The sequence below is a fragment of the Nanorana parkeri genome, unplaced genomic scaffold (assembly GCF_000935625.1).
Source record: "Nanorana parkeri isolate BGI_ZX_2015 unplaced genomic scaffold, ASM93562v1 scaffold497, whole genome shotgun sequence".
NCBI lineage: Eukaryota > Metazoa > Chordata > Amphibia > Anura > Dicroglossidae > Nanorana > Nanorana parkeri.
The window spans coordinates 149,781-171,653 of record NW_017306765.1 but is presented as its reverse complement, the minus strand read 5'-3'; the positions used below and the strand labels follow the sequence as shown (position 1 = coordinate 171,653).

The window sequence follows — 21,873 nt, the reverse complement described above, 5'->3', positions numbered from 1 at the left end:
CCCTGTGACTTCTGAGAGTCAATGTGGGGGTGTCGGTGTGTGTGTGAGTGTCTGGAGGACTATCGCCCGTCCTTATATCCATGTTCTTACTTTAAAATATCCTTTGAGACATTTACCTTAAAAGTCATTCACATTAGCATAAGGGAGTTCCATTCTCATTGTCCTGACTCCCATTTTAAAAGGGCAAGTCTTCTCTGTGAACATTCCTAACAGCTATTCCAACTATACTTAGGGTCTGCCTGACAGGCTCACAGATTGATTACCATATGTAACTACAAAATCAGTAGTGTTAAACTGCATTTCCAAAGTTGGATAGATTAAAATATAGAAAATCAATCATCATTAACGTCTACATACATACATATTTCCCTATATGATTATTATGGATTTAACACTGACGCTGTCCTTCCTTCTGGAGGGTGGCTACTTTTGTTCCCCATGGTCCCTTAAATTGAATTGATGCTAACACTGTCCTTCCTTCTGGACCACGCCAAGCTCACTCTCGTGATGAACTACAATCTCAAGTTTAGTTTTCTAATTTGTATTGAGATTGAAGTCCATCATGGGAGTGAGCTTGGAGCGGTCCAGTAGGAAGGATAGTGTTAGCATCAATTCAGAGATGATTTGAAGATCTACAGCTGAGTGATACCGAATTCAGCTACATTTTTGTTACTAGTTAAGGTACTGGAATGCATTTTTAAGATTTAACTCCTGAGTTTGGTGTCACTTTAATGTGATGGGCAATCTCACTGACCAATTTGGAGGATTAAAAAGTGAGAGAGAGTGTATGTTAAACTTGATATTTACTGGAAAAGTTGAGGATTTAATATAAATTAAGCTGTCTATGTTCCTGGATCTACTGATTGACATGCAGTTTGTGTTAAAGATAACCACTAATAAACTCAGCAATGTTTAATCAAATACTTTGTTGAAGTCACCCATGTTTGTGACAGGTTTGAGTTTTAAAATAGAGATGTGACCAGGCTATGAACATTCAACTATTCACAAATTATTAACAAGCTTTAAAACAACCACTCAAAGAACCACAAAAGATCCAGTGAGGCTCTGCATTCTGCTCTTCCCCTGTACCTGTGCACATGATTTGTATTTATATCAAAGATCAGAAGGCCAGCAGGCTGCACAGTCACTAGTGGCAGAAGGGGAACAAAACAATATAGTGCAGCATTTCTCAATCTTTTTCCTTAGAGGTGCCCCTAGAGGTGAACCCTTGCTGAAAATTGTTTTATCTACAACTCTCTGTACATTAGCATGATCAGTAAGTTGTAAATGTAATAAAGAATAAGGAATGTTGCATACCTAACATATATGACACCAAAAGCAGAAGCAAAGCAAATAATGGCTAGAAAAGAGGTAAAAATCTGGTCCATTTACTTTGGTGGTCAGTACAAGAGTGTAGTGCCCCCCTTACATTCATGGCAATGGGATGCCCTTACATTGGTGGTTACATGGGGTGGGGGTGGGGGGCAGTGGGAAGAATTATACTCTTACAGACAGCTTACAAGATTGTTATTCACAGTCATAACTTATCTAAGTAATCAAAAGAGTGGATCCAGCTGAATATATGCAGGCTGTCGGATGGGAATCAAATCCCCCACTGCTCATTGCTTAAGGAACCCCTAGCAACCTTTGGAGGGCCGATCCAGTGATTAGAAAATACAAATTGAAGTATTTTTCTCAGAACTTGTCGGCTTCACTGAGACTCCGCCAGAATGCATTACGTCCGTATGCACTCAGACGGGCACAGTTCATTGCGGCCGCTTGGAAAAGCTGTGCGGCCACAAGGAACTGTGCCCGTCTGAGCTGCCTCTGTCCTATCTAACTTCTAGCTCGCCCCGCCGCTGCACTGTGGATGGGCAGAGTGATCTCTCTGAGACTTCGGAGCGATGAGGCAACTGCAGTGTCCTGTCGGTGGGAGGCAGGGCATGTTGTGAGTCCCGGGCTGAGCAGGCTGCGGCGCTGTGTGAGGAGGCAAGATAAGTGTGTAGTGTTCGTTCGTTCTCTCCCCTCCTTCTCTCTCTCCCCCTTCTCTCTCTCCCCCTTCTCTCTCTCTCTACCCTTGTATTGTCATATAAAATAAATGATTGCTCAGTCTTATACAATCACTAGACATTCTTGTGATTGTATAAGACTGAGCAATTACAGTGACCCACTGCACCCCTCCTGACGCCCTCTGTACCCCTCCTGAGACCTTCCACAGCCCTCCTGAGACCCTCTGCACCCCTCCTGGGACCCTCTGCAGCCATTCTGAGACCTTCCACACCGCTACTGAGACCCTCTGTACATAGTTACATAGTTAGTCAGGTTGAAAAAAGACACATGTCCATCAAGTTCAACCTATATACCCCTCCTGAAACCTTCCGCACCCCTCTTTACACCCTCTGCACCCCTCCTGACGCCCTCTCACCCCTCCTGAGACCTTCCGTACCCCTCCTGACACCGTCTGCACCCATACTCAGACCTTCCGCTGCCTTCCAGAGACCTTCCGCACCCCTCCTGAGACTTTCCGTACCCCTCCTGAGACCTTCCGTACCCCTCCTGAGACCCTCCACACCCCTCCTGAGACCCTGTGCTCCCCTCCTTAGACCTTCCGCTCCCCTCCTGAGACCCTTAACACTCTTCCTGAGACCCTCCGCTCCCCTCCTGGTACCTTTGATAACCCTCCTGACACCCTCTGCACCCATTCTGAGACCTTCTGCACCCTCCAGAGGCCTTCTGCACCCCTGCTGAAACCCTCTGCAACCCTCCTGAAACCCTCTGCACCCCTCCTGTATCCTTCCGCTCCCCTCCTGCGATCTTCCGCTTGATGTTTGTGAGGGCTTGTTGTAAAGCATTTTACTGTTTATTAATAATATGTAAATAGTTGAATATTTATAGTCTGGCTAAGGTTCTACTTTAAGATATGGAGGCTCTGATTCAGTCAAAGATAAACAGTTTATACTGTATTTGTATGTTATTACATACACCCCTTAACACTTGTTTTTTACCTGATTTTTGTCACTGATACACCTCATTATTTTTCTTTTCTCAGAGATATCCAGGACAGAAGCATTATAAAGATTTACCGGAAGGAGCCTATTTACTCTTCATTTCCTGCTCCTCACATCACCAACGGGGACGTGAGAGTAAGCGGAAAAGACCGCTGGTCAGACTGCTGTCACCGGCTTTGGCTGGGTCTGGGCTGGGGGCTGGAAGTAGGTGGCAGAAATTGCTCCCAGCCCAGAAGCATGTGTGTCCTTGTGTGGAATGGGAGCTGTGCATGTGCATGGCTGTCAAACGTCTATATATAATGTGAGATGTGCTTCTGTGTATAATGACAGAAATGTCTGTTGTAGGTCTGGGAGTGTGACATAAAATATAAGTTCATACAATGACTGCTATTTACCATTGCTGGATTCAAGGAGATTTGGTTGTAGTTATCCCTCAAAAATACCTGTTGATCCTGACAGAAATCCTTGTGAGCTTGTAATGTTCCGTGCAGATTCTGAGCAGCATTATCAGATCTCCCCAGTTCACCTCTGTGAACTACAGAACACCTCTCCATCTGTTTTGGAGAGTGGGAGTGGTCCTAGCACACTTACTGTCCTAGGGTAACAACACTGCTCCTCTATAGATTTGACCACCCTAGTACAAGTGTGTTACTAACAGGAACAACAGGTAAAAATTAAGAGGTACAAATCTGAACAAAAATAAATATTGTAGCCACCAAAAGAACTGGTGATCTGCAATATATTAAGTTTTTGTTTTTTTTAGATACACTTTAATTTTATCTTCACTGTCATGTGAATAAATGCCTAAGGAAGCCAAATAGAGTAAGACAATGACATTCTGGCGTTATAAAGAAAATTTGCACCTCTTTGTGAGACAAAGCTAACAACCACAAAAATTTGCAACCGGAGGGATAAATTATGTTTTTTTACTGCTCTTACTAGTGAGAGATAATAAATGTGTATATAATAGTTGTTATATGTATGCAATGATAGAAGTGATCTGTGTGTGTCAGATACATTTGTGCACATTGGTTACTCTTTATATAAGGGATTGCATGTTTTTGTGTGACATGTGTGCACATGGAATGTTTATGATTGTGTGTTATTGTCCTTTGGTTGTTTTTTTTTATTAGACAGGAGCAACATGAATCCTTGCGACAGGCCTTATATGTTTATATCTATTGTATTTGAAACAAAACCTGCATTCTCTTCAGGTCAAGCTTTAAGCCTATTCCAAGTATTATAGTCCCTATATAGCAGTCTCAAGAAAGTGCCTGTTCCTACCTGCTGCCTGATGCATCGGAGATTGTGCATTGTGGAAATAATAAATTGCACATGGGATAAACATGCACACTACTCCTTGCATTCCACAATGCAGTGTAGATTTGAATACCAGACATGATATAGTTAGCCATACTTAAAGGGTTATTAAACCCTCGCATGTTTTTGCATATATCTACTAGCAAGCAGTAGATATATGCTGAATGATAAGCAAATTCAAAGGGTTAATACTTACCTGTGTCTCCGCCACGCGCTCCCGTCCGAACATCTGAAAATTTCTCGGGTGGCCGCAAAGGATCTTGGGGCGGGCGCATGCGCAGATCAGATTTTTGGCCGGGAGACAAGCAGAGACACAAGGTAAGTACTGTATATGGAGCAGCATGCACCCGCACAGACTCCGTGGGACATGAGAGAAGAGGAGGACAGAGGAGTCAACGCTGGATCGGAGACCCGCACCAGCGCTGGAGGGACATCTGAAAACTACACTAAAGAAGATGATGATCGGATTAAGAGGCATGATTTAAGGTAAGTCCCTACACTAACATAGGTGGGAGGGTGAAAAAATAGCCTTTAATGTCACTTTAAAAGTCAGCGAGGAGGGTAGAGACAGTGACTCCAAATGTACTCATGCCAGAGGGTCTTTATAACAGCCACAAGATCTTTTTTTTTGTACTGAAAGAACTAATGCCTCGTATTAGTTTAAATTGACTCTGCTTTTACTTCTGTGTAGCTTACTTTATAGCCATCTTACATAGTATTTGGGGTTGAATAAAGACATACGTCCATCAAGTCCAACCTATATAGGTCCACGCATCATCTCATTCTTAGGGTTTACTGGTATCCCTGGATATTGCGGTCCCTCAAGAAATTGTCCAAACGTTTCTTGAACAAATCTACACTGTTGGCTGAAATCACTGCCGATGGCAGTGAGTTCCAGACCTTAACCGCTCTTACTATAAAGAACTCTCTACGCCCATTGTGCTGGAATTTTTTCTCCACCAACTTTAGGTGGTGGTCTCTAGTCTTTGTAATGGAGTTAATCTCAAACAGTTTGTTGCCAATGTTGCTGTCACCATTGAACATCTTGCACATGAAAATCATATCCCCCCTTAATCTCCTTAATTCCAGCGTAAACATGTTTAAGGTCAGAAGCCTTGTCTCATAACTCTGGTCCTCCATTCCCCTAAATCTTTGGGGAGCCCCAACACCCTAAAACAACTAAATGATTATCTTTACATAATCTAGTCTTCAAATGTGTAATTGATTTAGAACTACAAAACCGTAAAAACAGGCAGTCAACATCTACTTATCCCATTCTTAAAATATATTTTATATTGCAAAGCAGTTGAAACAGGCAGTTAATATATACAGTGAATTGAATTGAGAACTCCAGGTAGCATGTGTATCTGAATGGCTTACTGGCCAGTGTATGTCTTGAGGTGTGCTGGAAATGAAAAGTGTGACAGTACTTTGGACAGGAAGGGAGGATTTACTTTAAGAATGCATTTTAAGCCAGGGGGTCATCATACCAGCCATAATAATATATTTATTTTTTTTATCCTGAAAGATATAATGCCTTATATTATTTTCGAGAGACTAAGGGGGGAATTTATCAAATCTGGAGCAGATTTGCACTGCAACCAATCAGCTTCTCTGTCTCATTTTCAAATCTTAACTGAACAAACTGAAGAGAGATGCTGATTTGTTGCCATGGGCAAACGCTCCAGATTCTGTCTGCTCCAGTTTTGATAACCCCCCCTCTGTTTTTTTCCTTCTGTGTGTGGATCCCTTCACAACCATCCTAAACCTTTGGCGAACCTCAGCACCATAAACTAGCTTTATTATATAATAGTCTAATTAATTATCTAACGTGACTAATAACTTGACCTTGCAAAAGTCCATTTTGAGGCTTGGGGCCCTTCTTTTGTCCCACAAACAAGACAAAAGGTTTTTTGGCTTTTTTTGTTGTCACCTGCACCTTGACAGAATAAAGAATCATTCATCATAATGAAATTGTGACACTACTTTAGGCAGAAAAGCTGAATCTACTTTATAAATTACGTTGTACTTTAAGTACCCCCTCACCTGATAAAATATTTACCTTACTCCTAGTTTCAGCAATCTTCACTTTATAGCCCTGCCTGGCTCCTCAAATCCTTTGCAAAGAAAACATCCTGGACAGCTTCTCTTCCTACTGTGCATGCGTACATGTCACACTATTTATTTCTGTGGATGTGCTGTACTCTCCTGCATGGCTGGAGGCTGGCATGAGTTTGGCCCATCTATATAAATCAATGGGGCTGTGCAGCAGGAAGAGGCGCTCGGTCCAGAGAGTTTACTTTCAAAGGCTGTGCAGCACCACGCACGGCCTCAAACCATAGTATAAAACACAAGGAGAGGTCCGCACCTAAAGGAGTGTGCCGACCAACAAAGGAGTTACTTCAGACCATATATAGGAAATTCAAAAATTAATTTATTATCACAAAAATTGCACGCAAGTATATTGCACCACATCCCAAAACCCTTAAAAAATTGACAATGTTGTCAAATCATTCATAACATCCACTCATTCCTGTAGGATTACAAAAAATGTCCACCTTCGGGGATAATATAAATGTATTTGGTTAAGATCATTCGATCCAATTGCTAGATCCGCTACAGCTCATATAGGAATGAATAGGACTTTGTCCAGATATCCACCGGTGATCCCGATAATAAAGGTAGTTCACCAACTATGCAGTTAATGAGATTGCATTGGAAGGGTTAGTGCAGGGATGGCCAAACTGCAGCCCTCCAGCTGTGGTGGAACTACGAATCCCATGAGGCTTTGCAAGATTCTCACAGCCACAGACATCTCTTTGCTAGAGATGTCAGCCCTGATCTGGTTCACCCCAATAAGTTTGCTAAGTTGCATGATGTTGGGGATACTAGTTCAGGGGGGCCTCTGCTGGAGCAGGACCCATCCTCTATCCGGAGGGGGAGTGACTGCTCCAGCGAGGAGGGGAGCCAGATGGAGGGTCAGGAGAGGCAGATCCTGGTGGTGGGAGACTCCATCATCAGGCGGACTGACAGGGTAATCTGTCATCGGAACCGTGAGTGTCGAACAGTGTGCTGCCTACCTGTGGCTCGTGTTCGACACATTGTGGAACGAATTGACAGATTACTAGATGGGGTCACATTACATATTGCCATTTCAAAGTGTATACCATTGGGTAACAAAAACAAAAGATCAAAGACTAAACCGATATGGCTAAATAAAACTGTAAAACTACATGTTAAGGCAAAGAGAATGGCATTTATTAAATATAAGATGGAAGGGACGGCATATATCTACCAATATATTAACAGTAAAAAGGTAAGAAAGGAGCAGATAGGCCCAATAAAGGACGGAAACGGGAAGTTACTCACAAGTGACAAGGAGAGGGCCGAGGCGCTGAACAATTTTTTCTCCTCAGTATACACTCAGGAGGGAAACGGGTTCGACGTACGTGATAAAACACATAGTTCAACCGATAATATACCACAACGGTTGACGGAAAGCGCAATAGAACATAGACTTAAAATGCTCAATGCAAATAAAGCAGTTGGACCAGATAACCTTCACCCCAAGGTTTAATGTCCATCCACCACATTAGCTTGTACATTCTGCTACCTAAGCAACAATGCTTTTGCCTTTAAAGGGTTATTAAACCCTCAGCATTTTTTGCATATATCTACTGCCAGCAAGCAGTAGATATATGCAAAAACATGAAAAGTTTTTTTGTTTTTTTTTAAAGCAGGTTTAAACTTACCTGTATCTTCGCCGCGCGCTCCCATCCAAACATCTGAAGAGTCTTGGGCGGCCGCAAAGGATCTTGGGGCAGGTGCATGCGCAATTCAAATCTTTGGCCGTTAGACGAGGAGAGACACAAGGCAAGTCTATGGAGCAGCGTGGGACACCATGGGACAAGAAGTGTTAGGAAGACAGAGGAGTCAGCGCTGGATCGGAGACCTGCACCAGTGCTGGAGGGACAGCTGAAAACTACAGGAAAGAAGAAGATGATCGGATCAAGAGGCATCATTTAAGTTAAGTCCTTACACTAACATTGGGGGGGGGTATTGCACTGATGTTTGGTAGTGGACTAGTGGCAATATGATGCCCAAAACCCAAACTGCCCTATCAGATAGTGTGGAGAAAACATTGAGAACAATAATACCAACATTTTAGTATTCCAATAGGTTAGCCGAGGATAATTGTAAATCTATTGCTGCAGTGTACTGGACGTGTGTAATGTATATGTAGTACATATATACAGCACACACCTCCACTACACTCCAGCAATAGATTTACAATTCGCCCCTGCTAACATGAATAGGTTAAATCATGATCTATAGTACATGACATGTAGTTGTACTATGGATCATTTAAAGTCACCTGTCCCTTTAACTGCCTCCGGGACGGCCGTAGTAAAAAAAAAAGCCTGTTGGGAGCTCTCTAGATCTGAGCGGGCGTCTTTAGACGTCCGCTCAGACACGCCCCCTCGCTCGGCGCGCACGAGCGGGAAGTGGCCGGTATTTAAAAACAGGCAGCGATGCCTGTTACCATACAAACGATCAAGCGGCTGCAGAGCCGGCGGATCACGTGTATGGGGTGCCGATCGGTCCCCCCCTCCCCCTCCACGCTCCCCCCCGCCATTGTCCCGCTGATCCCGGGCTCCGGTGCAAGCCCAGGATCAGCATGTCGCCTGTGTCACGGGATCAGAGGGAGCTCAGTACACGAGCTCCCTCCGGTCCCCTCTCCTCTGCAAGAATGCGGAAGTGTTGTATAATACATCACTTCCGCATTCTTGTGTCACTCTCCAGCTTCAGAAGCTGATGGAGCAGATCTGTGCTTCATCAGCTTCTTTTGGGGGGTCCTAGGTGACATTAGGGGTCTTGGAGACCCCTGATGTCTCCATAAAGAGGACCTGTCACATATTTTGCTATCACATAGGGGAGTTTAATTAGCCCCCGTATGTGATAGCAATAAAGTATAGTGAAAAAAGAGGGCGCATGCGCGCGGCTGACCAAGATGGACGCTCACTGATCAGCTCCGCGCCAGAACGGGAGAGGTGACGACCTATTTTGACTATCACAGCCCTCGATCGAGACAACAACGTGTACCTTCGGATCCGGGCTCCCCCCGCCAATTGATTGATACCACCATGTCCTGTACTAGGAGTCGGGGTGGTAAGCTGAGCCAGTCAACGATCCACGAGGCCTTGGGCCGAGCGGCCCACAAGATGTCGCCGTCGCAGAGGAACGAAGATTCCCGTTCCTCTAGTGAACCTCCCGATCCCCTGGAGGACAACTCGCAGGCCAGCCAAGCGGACCCGGAGGTCACTCCTTCCCTGCTGGCCCAATTTGAAACCACCCTCCATAAGGCTTTGGACAAGGTATCCAAGCAGATTACTTCACAACTCATAAAAGAAATTAGGGATTTGGGCAGACGCACTAAACGCTTGAATCCCGCTGCAATGACATCACTACCATAGTAGAAGGGCATGAGGATGACCTGGAACGGCTGCGTACCCTCAATTTATCGCTCCTCACACAACTGGAGGACTCGGAGAACCGGGACCGCAGACTGAACATGCGTAAAAGAGGAGTCCCAGAGTCGGTTCTGGACCTGCAATCAACGATCACTGCATTATTCCAGGAATTGGCCCCCGAAATCCCCATTGAGCGGTTGGAGTTCGACAGGATCCACAGGGCACTCTAAAGACACACACCAGAGGGCCCTCCCCGTGATATTATTGTTCGCCTACACTTTTACTGCACTAAGGAACGACTTCTCCAAGCAGCCAGAGAGGCCGGGACTTTACAATTCCAGGGCTTCTCCGACCTTTCGCCAGCTACGATAGCTCGATGGCGAGAGTTCCGACCTCTGCTCCAGGTGCTCCAAGCCAAGAAGATCAGGTACTGTTGGGGCTTCCGCTTTAAACTGCAATTCTTCTATGATGGCAGAACCTATACCTGCAACACTGTGGATGAGATGCGGGAATGCATGGACTCTTTGCACTTACTGGGACGTACAGACGTGGCCGCAGACGACTGTCCCCCACACCTACACAACGCTCCGGGAGGGAGCGGCCCACCCGCCCCCCGGCCAACTTACCTGCACCACCTTCAATCTCTAGGATGGCACCTGACTCTCCTAGGCCCGCTGATTCATTTGGATGACTGCCCCATCTGCCCCCTATGCTCCTTTGCTGTTTTGTTGTTTTGCTGTTGGGCTCCTTTGGCGATGCCTTGCCCTATAGGTCTTATAGCCTCCGTGTGGGTACCCTAACGCCTCACCAATCCGTGGGCTGAAAGTTCATCCCATACTAGTTGCCTTGTTTATGTTTTTATATATTTTTTATTTTTACTGTACCTGGTTTTACCTGCATATACTGACGCCACCAAAGTTGTCGCACTATAATGGCCCTCGGGTCTGGCAGCCGTTTACACTTGGGTTATGTGTTTTTTGAATTTAGCAGGTCTGTCTCCCGTTCTGGTACCCTCCATGCACCCTGCCCTTCACTACCTTGGATTTGGCGTTTGATCCCTGTTGAGTGAACGATACCCTTCTTTGCTGGATCAGAGACTGTTTCCGGCCCTTTGAGTGTCTTCCTACTCTGGTTCTTGTGTCCTCTCCTGCTATTCTTCCCCCTCTACACACATTACTATATACCCGTCTCTCTCCCTTCTGAGTCCTACCTTCCCCTTCTCCTCTTATCCTTGACTTAGGTCTTCTATATACATGGCCCTGAAGATACCTTCTCACAATGTTAAGGGGCTCAATCAACCTAACAAAAGGGTCAAAGCCTTTAGACCCTTGGTTCTCAACTGGTATGTCGTGACCCAAAAGTGGGTCGCGACCCCATGTTCAGTGGGTCGCCGCATTCCTTCCACTTTTCTAGGTGGGAGGCTCCTCAGCCTCCCCCAAGCCCCCCTGTAGTGCAGCACTGTCCATTCTTACACCAAGCAGCCATTCAAAATACTTGAGGTGGGGTGGGCTGGGGGTATGGCTGCGATGGAGCTCCCTCCATACGTTCATCACTTACAGCTCCCTCGCATGTCCCGTAGAGGTTCCTGGACTGGAGTGACATCACATTCTGGCTCCCAGCACCTCTACAGGGGCACATGTGAGCGGCACAGGCAATGCACAGCTCCATCACAGCACCATATGTTCCATTGCAGTGCAACTTGGGTCACGACTTAATGCCCAAGGACAAATGTGGGTCCTGAGGTTATACAGGTTGAGAACCACTGCTTTAGACATTTCAAACAACTTAACGCTGATATTGTCTGCCTCCAAGAGACCCACTTTCCCCAATCATATTTCCGACATTCCTGCATTCTAACTATCCTCTTTTTTTTTTTAGCCTCCGCATTTACGAAACACCGAGGAGTATTGATAGCATTCGGTCGATCTGCTCCCTTCGTCAGTCAGAAGGTCATCAGTGATTCGGAGGGCAGGTATTTGATCTTGGTTGGCTCAATCCACGATTCACCGGTTACTGTGGTCTCCTATTATGCCCCTAATACTAGTCAGCTGGGATTTTTTCCCCACCTACTTCAAGTTGTTGACTTGCACGCAAAGGGATCAGTGGTATGCGGGGACTCCAACCTCACGATACACCCTCATGTTGACCGACATGACCCCAACCCCACCCTCGGATATCTCTATAGCTAGAGGATTTCATGCCCTATTGACACAATATCACTTGGTAGATTCCTGGAGGGAGCTCCACCCGCTTAAGGAGCAATTTACATTCTACTCCAATCCCCACAATGTTTTTTCCCGTATTGATCTTATACTGATACGAACTGTAGCTTTGCCTCAAGTGTCCTCAGCCGCTATCTGCCCTATACCATGGTCGGACCATGATCTGGTCCACATTAATATTAGCCTTGTTCTCCCCCTCAAGACCGGCTTTACTTGGTCACTACGGGACTCCTTGCTCGCCAATCCGGATGCTATGGCCTCGGCCCAAGCTTCCCTGACTGAATATTTTGACTTAAATATGGATTCAGTTTCCTCGCCTCGTACGGTCTGGGAAGCACATAAACCTACTATTAGAGGCAAATTGATTCAACTAGCCTCTCAAGCTAAAAAGAAGAGGACAGCCCGTATTGACCAACTCAAATCTGACCTTCAATCGGCTTCCCAAGCTTTCCAACAGACCCCTACTCCTGAACATAGATCCCGTTTATTTCATATTAGGGCAGAGCTGAACCTGTGCCTCACACATCTTGCGAACGACCGATTGACTTGGACCAAACATCACTTTTATCTCAAGGGTGACAAGCCGCATACCATGCTAGCGCATAGACTCAGAGATACCAACTCTAGACGTGACCCTGTTCGATTGAGACTTCCTGGAGGCCATGTGACAGCCCACCCGATCAAAATACTGGACACCTTTAGGCTGCACCTGAGTGAGTTGTATCGCTCCACAGGTCCTTTAGAGACCTCGAGTGTGGAAGCCTTTTTCTCCTCCCTAGATCTCCCCTCCCTCTCTGATGAAGACCGTAACTTGATTGATGCACCCATCACACTAGAGGAAGTTTTGAATTCCATCAAACTGCTTAGTACTGGGAAGAGGCCTGGCCCTGACTGTTTCGGAGCCGTCTATTATAAGAAGCTTGCAGATATCCTTGCCCCACATTTAACTAGGTACTTCAATGCATTGCGGGAGGGAGGGCGGCTGAGAAAGGAATCACTGATGCCTTCCATTTGTATGATTCCTAAGCCTGAAACTGATCACACCTCCTGGTCCAACTATCGCCCTATCTCACTGATCAATGTTGACCTTAAATTGCTCACTAAAATTATGACACTAAGATTACAGTCCCCTCTTTTAAGACTGATTTTCAAAGACCAAGTGGGGTTTATGCTGGGTAGACAAGCGGGGGATAGTGTTTGAAGAATAACCCATTTATTACATATCGCTCACCAGAGGAAGTTCCCTGCTATGCTATTGGCACTTGATATAAGTAAGGCCTTTGACTCGGTCGGGTGGGACTATTTACTCTATACTTTATCTAAATGGGGGTTCGGTCCCTCCTTTATGCACTTAATCGACTCATTATATTCTGAGCCCACAGCATATGTCCAATACCAGGGATTCCATTCCCAAAAATTTGAAATAACTAGGGGAACCAAACAGGGGTGCCCGCTTTCTCCCCTCTTGTTTGCCTTAGCCATAGAGCCCCTCGCCCAAGCAATAAGGCAACATGTAGATATCAAGGGTATAGAAGTTGCAGGTTATCACCATTAACTTAGTCTGTTCGCAGACGATGCGCTTTTGATTCTTACTGATCCCTTGCTCTCTCTCCCGAATCTCCAACCCCTACTACAACACGTTGGTACCCTTTCAGGCCTTTTTGTTAATTTGCGAAAATCCAAAGCCCTTAATGTTTCCCTCCCTTTGTTCCTCCCTACAACAATCGTTCCCCTACACTTGGGTAGCCACTGCACTGCCCCACTTGGGAATATATCTCAACTCCTCCTATGACCAATTGTACGATGCAAATTACTCGAAATTGTTCTCACACCTCAAATCCTTACTGTCCTCTTGGGAGAAACATTCCATATCGTGGCTTGGAAGGATCATAGCCGTTAAAATGACCCTACTTCCCAAATACTTATACCAAGCTAGGGTCCTTCCGATCTCGATCCCCACCTATCGGCTCCGGCTACTCCAACGCCGCATCTTACGGTTTATTTGGAAGGGTTCCTTCCCGAGAGTCTCACATTTCGTCCTCTACCGTACCAATCAGGAGGGGGGTTTGGGACTTCGCTTTTTTCAGAAGTACTATCAGGCGGCTCAATTGGCTCCTCTGGTGCTCTGGTTTGGGAAATCAGAAATGCCCCTATGGGTCTCTCTGGAGGCTTACTCATGCTCCCCGATATCTCTTCTCAACCTCCCTTGGTTACCCCCCACAAACAGAGGGAATCTTCATAATCCGGTTCACAAACACACTCTGAAAGTTTGGGATGGCCTCCGACTTTCAATGGGATGGATGCCCCCTCACACTCCCCTGATGTCTATTCATGGCAACCCACTCTTCCAACCAGGCTTCTCGTCAGAGCCTCAGTGACAATTCTGCAGGAACTTCGTGAGGGGCGCATGCGCGAGGTGTCCGTGACGACATCTGCAATGGACGCGTGAGACGGGAGCCTCGCAACACGGCGGGCGCTGACTTCCCTCCCTGCTTGTAACATCCGATTGGCGGCTCCAGAGGGAGACAGAGGCGGAAGGGGCACAGCAGAGGCAGACGGATAAAATGGCAGGAGGCAAGCAGAAAAGGGCAAAAAATCGTCCCAGAAAGGCATCACAGCAAACGGCAGTAGGGAAGGAGGACAACACTAAGCAAATGACTGAACATACAAACGCCAACGCTGAACCCACATTAAAGGAGGAAGCAAGAGACACAGATCAAAGCCACTCATCTACAGCACAAACAGAAGGAGATCACACGGATCATGGATTCCCAACCTCAAGATCACCGGCATCCACTCTATCCCTGCTTGATCATACAGTGGCAAGTATGAGATTTCCTTTATTTCACCCTTCTAGTACTGAGTTACATGAAAGTGATGTGCAGGACAGTGTTAACTCTTTGCAAGATTTTCCACAAGACCCTGACATATTTATAAGATTTTCAAATATGCTTGAACGCGGTCTCTCCTCTATGGCAAAGAAAATCACTACAGATATCAGGGGTGACCTAAGAGATCTGGGAACTCGCATAGAATCAATTGAGAACAAACTTGATTTAACGATTGTTTGCACCAATAACAATGCCTCATGTATCCAAGAATTACAGTGCCAATTGGAGGAGGCACTATTAATGACCTAGAAAACAGAACTAGACGCTACAATTTTCGGAACAGAGGAGCCCCGGAATCTATAGTAGAACTAGTCCCTGCTGTTCAATCCTTTATTAAAGACCTAATACCAGGCCTAACAAATACAGAATTGGATAAAGTCCATTGAGTGACTACATTCATGCGCTCTGAGCGACATTATTGTTAAACCCCATTTCTTTCGGATTAAAGAGTTAATAATGCAGAAAGCAAGAGTGGCATCAGAGCTGCTCTTGATGGGTCACCGAGTACAACTATATGCGGACATCTCCCCAGCGACCATTCAAAAAAGGCGCTCCTTGAAACCGCTTCTAGCAGCCCTGACCAAACGGGGTGTTAAATACAGATGGGCCTTCCCATTCCGCCTAATGTTTTATTATACAGACCAATCTCACTCCATTAAGACCTTATGTGAAGGTGAGAAATTGCTGTCACAATTAGGGATTCATCTGACTGAAAAAGAGTCATTGGTCCAAACCCCACCACAAGATCAGGGGAAACCTCATCTCCCCATTATGGAAAAAATCACCATCAAGGCCATTATCAAATTTAGAAGTCTCTGGAGAAACCGCTGAGATTTAATTTGCTAATGTTAATGCTATGAAATAAGCTTTTGTTATTCTTCTATAATTATATAGGGGAGGGAGGGGCCGCTGCCCGCCATAGTAGGCCGTGTGCCCTTGTTTGCTCTAGCTCCAGGGGACAACCCCGGGCCTAGACCAAACTCTCATTCAACTTAGATTTTTTGAGTAAGTTGATATGGAGGAGGGAAAATCTCTCCGGACTGATTGTATGTTTGTTTTGTGTGTTATGTGTTTCCTTGGTTTTTTTTTCATTTACCTTTTTATTTTATTTTCTCTTTAAATTGCTTATTGCCATACCTATAGCAGTTTCCAAATGGTCCCAAAAATTTTCGCTCTGGGTTTACCAACTGAAAGATAAGGGGAGAGTGTGCAGCTGTAACATAAGTAATGGTACCCTTAATGATGCCAAATGTAGCTAATAAATCTCTAATATTAGCCTCCCACAATACCCAGGGCCTCAACATGTTGGTCAAGAGAAGGAAGGCCTTCCAAAAAGTCAGGCGATTATACTCAAAACCCAATAAAGATACTTGAGGAATTCCATACATGCTATACTTCATTATATGAGGCACAAACAGGGACACCAGCAGAGCAGAAATCAAGGTTTCTTAGAGATCTTGTAGCCCCAGTAATTTCGGATGAACACAGACAAATTCTAGAAGCTCTGATCTCTGTCCCAGAAATTAGATCAGTAATTAATATGGCGAAATCGAATTCGGCCCCGGGTCCAGATGGACTACCCATCAACTATTATAAAACATTTATAGGGATCCTGGCACCTTTTATGGAGGCCTTTTTTTTTTCACAAGTAAAGTTTTTATTGTTGTAGACCTTGACAATGACAAATACATAGGTATCAAACAAATAGTCATGTACAGCCATGTGATATCCAAAACTGTGTTACAACGTAATATGTCAAAGGGGACACAATAATTAAAGTTGAGAATTGAACTGGGTCTAGCCAGAGAAGCTGTAATCCAGTATGTAGATATTACAGTTATTCACATAGCAGGATGAGAGTATGGAAAATAAGGGAAAAAAAAACAACTAATCCTGTATATCAAAATCTGGTGAATAAGAGAACCAACGGTTCTTATTGATGCTGCAAAGTTATCAAGACCCCTTGACTGCAGAAAAGGTGTAGATCGGTGGTTGTTTGTGTATTTTCGGTGTCCAAAAGATTTTGTGCACATAGTGTGTAGATAATCTGGTTTAGCGTGGATATCGGGGAAGACTACAGCCTATGGGGTGTTACCATTGTTTAGTAAGGAGATAAGGAGAAAAGCAGACGATAGAATAGTGTAGAGCGAGGAGGAGCGGGGTTACCGCTTCAAAGCTTCACATGCTTCCGAATCCCTGAATAAATGCCATAACGTCCAAGTCCTAAGGTATCTGGACATGTCATCTCTGCTAGAGTGGATAAGTTCCTCTATGTTTGAAACTGTTGCTATCCGGGAGAGCCATTCTCGGATCGTTGGTGGGGAGGGCGACTTCCAGTGTCTAGGAATCACCGTCTTTGCCTCATTCAACAGGTTAATTGTGAGGGAACGTTTAGACACATGGAGTGCTTCGTCTAAATGGTATAGAAGGAGGCAAGCTGGGGAGAACTCCAGCGTGACACCCGTAATGGTTTTTATCAGAGCATGGACTGCTGTCCAGAAAGGCTAGATCAAAGGGCATGACCACCATATGTGTAGCAGAGAGCCCACTTCTCCGCCACAGCGCCAACATTGGTCCGGGGCATCTGGGTATATGCGGTGGAGCAAGGCCGGGGTTTTATACCAGCGGGAACGAAGTTTGTAGTTAGTCTCCTGTATCTGGATATTCTGAGAGCTACCTAACAGTAGGAAATCCATTCGTTCCCATTCCTGCGTTGTGAAGGAGGTTGAGAGGTCGCGTTCCCAGGCCTTCGCGGAGGGCGTCGGTGGGAGGGTAGAAGGGTCGTTCAAGAGGGAGTATAGAGCTGAGATTGCATGTGTCACTCTCTGGGTGGAGGTGCACAGCTTTTCAAAGGGAGTTAAAGCTCGGGAAAAGAATCCTCTATTCGTTTGCGAATTGAGATAATGTCGTATTTGAAAATAAGACCATAGTGGTATGGGAGCGGGGTTCACCTCGTTTAGATCTGCAAGAGTGTGGAAGTTACCTTGTCGGTCGAAGAATGATTGGGCAGTCAGAGGAGCGTTGGCAGACCAGCGATGTAGGAAGGATGCACATTGACCTGGTGGAAAGGCCGGATTGAAGCGGAGAGGTGTGAGCGGGCCCGGGGTGGAGGAGAGGGCTTGTCTGTTGGTAATGGATGTAAAAACCCGTAGGGATGTTCCAACTGTCGGGTGATTCAATATCCGAAATGGTAGGTGTTGACGTTGTAGCCAGGGCTAGGATCCGATGGGGACATCATATAATAGTTGTTCTATCCGGACCCAGTCTTTGCTTGGGGCATGAACCGACCAGTCAATGATGCGAGCCATATGACACGCCCAAAAATATCTTTGGACATGGGGGAGGCCAATGCCTCCAGAGCGTTTGGGTCGGGTGAGAGTTTGGGCGCTAATCCTCGGGGATCCATTGTTCCACAGAAATGAGCGGAACAATGTGTTCACCGAGGTGAAAAAGGCCCTGGGGAGTTGTATGGGTACTGTCTGAAAGAGGTATAAGAGCCGTGGGAGAGCTGTCATTTTTAAGATGGCCGCTCTGCCAAACCAGGAATAAAGTGGTTTGTTCCATTCCCTTAAGTCCAATCTCAATCGGGAGAGGTGGGAGACATAGTTGAGGGAGTATAGTGTTTGCAGATTAGTCGGGATTTTGATGCCAAGGTATGTGATGGCTCCTTCAGCCCAGCTGAAAGGGAAGTGGGAGATACAAAATTGGACCGTCTCGTCTGGCAGGGAGATGTTGAGGGCCGAGGACTTGGAGAGGTTGATCTTGAACGAGGATAGTGATGCAAATTCTCGGAAGGCTCGGAGAAGATTAGGGAGGGAGGTTCTTGGTTGGGTTAGAAAAAATAGCAGATCGTCTGCAAAGGCCGCTACTTTGGATTCTTTGCCAGGTGTGGGAAAACCATGGATATTGGGATCTGCTCTAATTCTGCGTAGAAAGGGCTCTAGTGCTATCACGAAAAGCAAAGGAGACAGCGGACACCCCTGTCTGGTACCGTTGCAGATGGGGAAGGCATCCGGCAGAGAGCCGTTCACTCGGACCCTAGCCATCGGGTCCTGGTACAATAATGTTATACGCTCCAACATGCGGGATCCAAAGCCCAGGTGCGTCAACGCTGCAAATAGGTAATCCCAAGCCACTCTGTCGAATGCCTTCTCCGTGTCTGTGCTTCTAGTAGGTGAGAGGAGACATGGGGGCCCCTCGGAAAGTGGTCAAATGCCGTCAGGAAGTGCGGGGCCAAGGTGTCTGAAAAGGTTTTATAGTATAGGGACGTAAACCCGTCCGGTCCTGGGCTTTTTCCCGGTTTGAGTTGGGATATAGCGGTCAATACTTCTTGTAATGTGATCGGGGGCTCTAACTGTGTTACCACCTCTCCAGGTAGGGGCAGTGGGCTATGTTGGGCTAGGAAATTCTTAATGTCATCAAAGCGAGCATTTTGATAGGCCGGCGAAGGTTCGTGAGGGGCTAGTTTATAGAGGTGCATGTAGAAGTCTCGGAATTGAGATGCTATATTAGGCGTATCTAGATGTTTCTTTCCATCTCTACCAAAGATATGAGAGACAGTTCGGGAAGCTGTTTGTTTTTTCAATGAGCGGGCCAGGAATTTACCCGTCTTGTTGCCATGTTCATAAAAAAATTTACTACGGAAATAAAGGCTTTTTTAGTTCCTTCCTGGATTAGATCAAGAAGATCGGCGCGTGCTTGTGTCAGTTCAGTGAGGTGGGATAGTGCCAGTGAGCATTTGTGGAGCGCCTCTAAGGTGGCTATGCGAGCCAGGAGGGAGGAACAATTGGCCCTGTGTTGTTTGTGGATGTGAGCTTGTACCCTAATGAGTTCTCCCCTGATCACACTCTTATGGGCCTCCCACAGGACTGTCGGAGTGGAGCAGGTGTCCTTATTCAGAGAAAAGTATTCAGAAAGCTTATCTTTAATTTGGGAAACGTAGACAGTTTCCCCTAGGACTGAGTGGTTGAATCTCCAGAGATGGGAGTGAGAGGAGTACGTGGGGAAGGTGATGGTCATGGTGATTGGTGCATGGTCTGATAGAACCATGGGCTCAATCGTGGCTCCTGTTAGATTAGGGAGGTCCCTTTGTGAAAGAAAAAAAAAATCCAGTCTGGAATAGCTTGAGTGGGGGTGGGAGTAGAAAGTGAAGTCCTTCACCGCAGGGTGAAGGAACCGCCAAGTATCATGGAGGGTCAGGGAAGTTAGGAGCTTTCTAAGCGTGCGTAGGCACCTAAATGGTACCGACGATTTGCCGGAGGAAGTATCCAGGAGAGGATTCAGTGGGACATTAAAGTCGCCTCCCAGAATGAGGATACCTTCGGCGAAGTCATTGATTTTGGAGCAGATACTGTGGAAGAAATGTACTTGTCGTGTGTTGGGACAGTAAATGTTGACAATGGTTACCGGGGTGTTATTAATCTTACCCTTAAGCATTAAGTATCTGCCATCATGGTCTGAAAGTTGGGCAGTAAGTTGGAAGTTAGCGCGAGAGGAGAAGACAATCGATACTCCTTTCGTTTTGGAGGTGGCATTGGTGGAGTGGAATACAAGAGGGTATTGCTTGGATTGAAGTCTAGGTATGGCGTCACTGCTAAAATGTGTTTCCTGTAATAGGATCACTTGTGCTTTGTGATGTGAGAACGCTCTGAGGAATTGAGACCTCTTCTCAGGGACGTTCAGACCCTTGGCATTTATAGATAGTAATTTCCATTTTGGAGGATGGACAGGATTGAAGTCAGTCGGTGACGTCATGATAGCTTAGGCTGAAGCGGTGGTCGGGGATCGGAAGCACGTAGAGAAGGAGGAGGATCAGAAGAGAGAAACGGGTAGGAACAGAAGAGAGAAGAGAGGAGGGTGGACGGGAGAAAAAGGAAGTATGTGGAAAAGGAGGAAGAGAGAAGAGAAAAAAAAGGGGGGGATAGGTGTACTGAGGTGGGTTGTAAGAAGTGGGGGGGAGTGGGGTATAGAGAGGGAGGATCAGGAGGTCTCAAGCGACCAAAAGGAAGGGGACACGAGTTGGTGCACTAGGGTGTGTATACCGTCAACCCGAGGGATCAGGGAACCTAGTCTTATCCCTAGAGGTGGTAAAGTAACGGGTTGTGTTGATCGACTCGCACAGCAAGACCGATCTTGTGAAGGTGTGACTGAGTGTAAGGGTCAAGTGACGTTGTCCTGGGCCGGGGCCCCCCAACGTGAGACTTTGTGCTGGTTTTGAGGAGTTACATTCGGTTACTCAAGGGTGGGTGACCACGGCTTGTCACAGGAAGCAGTGGGAACGTGGTCGCGAATGTAGGTGTGCAAGGAGGTATGAGTGTGGCGCAAATAGCTGGGCTACAGCCTCGGGAGGAAAAAAAATAAATAAAAAAGTAAATAAAAAGAAAACCTTGTGTAACAGACCTGGTTAAGGAACGGGGTGGAAGAGTCGTTAATTTGCCGTAGATATCTTTGCAGCACTAATCAACTGTAGGGCTATGTTGCCTGGGGAAGGCAGGAACAGAGGATTATACAACAAAATGTAAAACAACACATATATCTATATACATAACAATGACCATAAATAAAGCTAGATAGTACCGTTGTCTGGGGGAAAGGGGGGGGTGGGAGATTTTTTTGGGGGGGAAGAAGGGAAGGAGGGGGGTTAGGGATGGGGGGGGTAGGAGGAGCCAGGGATGGGCGCGAGGGGATCTAGGGACGTGGGGAGGGTAGACATTATGAAGGGCTACTTATCAACATACAGGTGGATTAAGGTGAGTCAGTTTTCACACAGACGCACGGGGAAGCATATGGCTTTGGGCGACACTCGGAGGTCGGGGATATTAGATGTCTCCCGCTGAGGGAGTGTTAGGCCGGGCACAGCTCCCCCGATCATCGGGCCATGTCGCCGCTCAGACCGCAACATATACCTAATATTGAACCTCAGTGGGAACCGGGACATGTCGTAAGCAGTAGGAAATACGCA

At 46.1% G+C, this 21,873-nt stretch overlaps 1 protein-coding gene across 1 annotated transcript in view; it reads left to right on the top strand.

Moving 5' to 3' along the window:
* LOC108790729 (SRC kinase signaling inhibitor 1-like) overlaps positions 1-21,873 on the top strand; it is a 584,474-nt gene that overhangs the window by 440,274 nt on the left and 122,327 nt on the right. Inside the window, exon 7 of the mRNA XM_018561058.1 lies at positions 3,050-3,143. Coding sequence (XP_018416560.1) covers positions 3,050-3,143 — 94 coding nt within the window. The remainder of the gene's footprint in view (positions 1-3,049; positions 3,144-21,873) is intronic.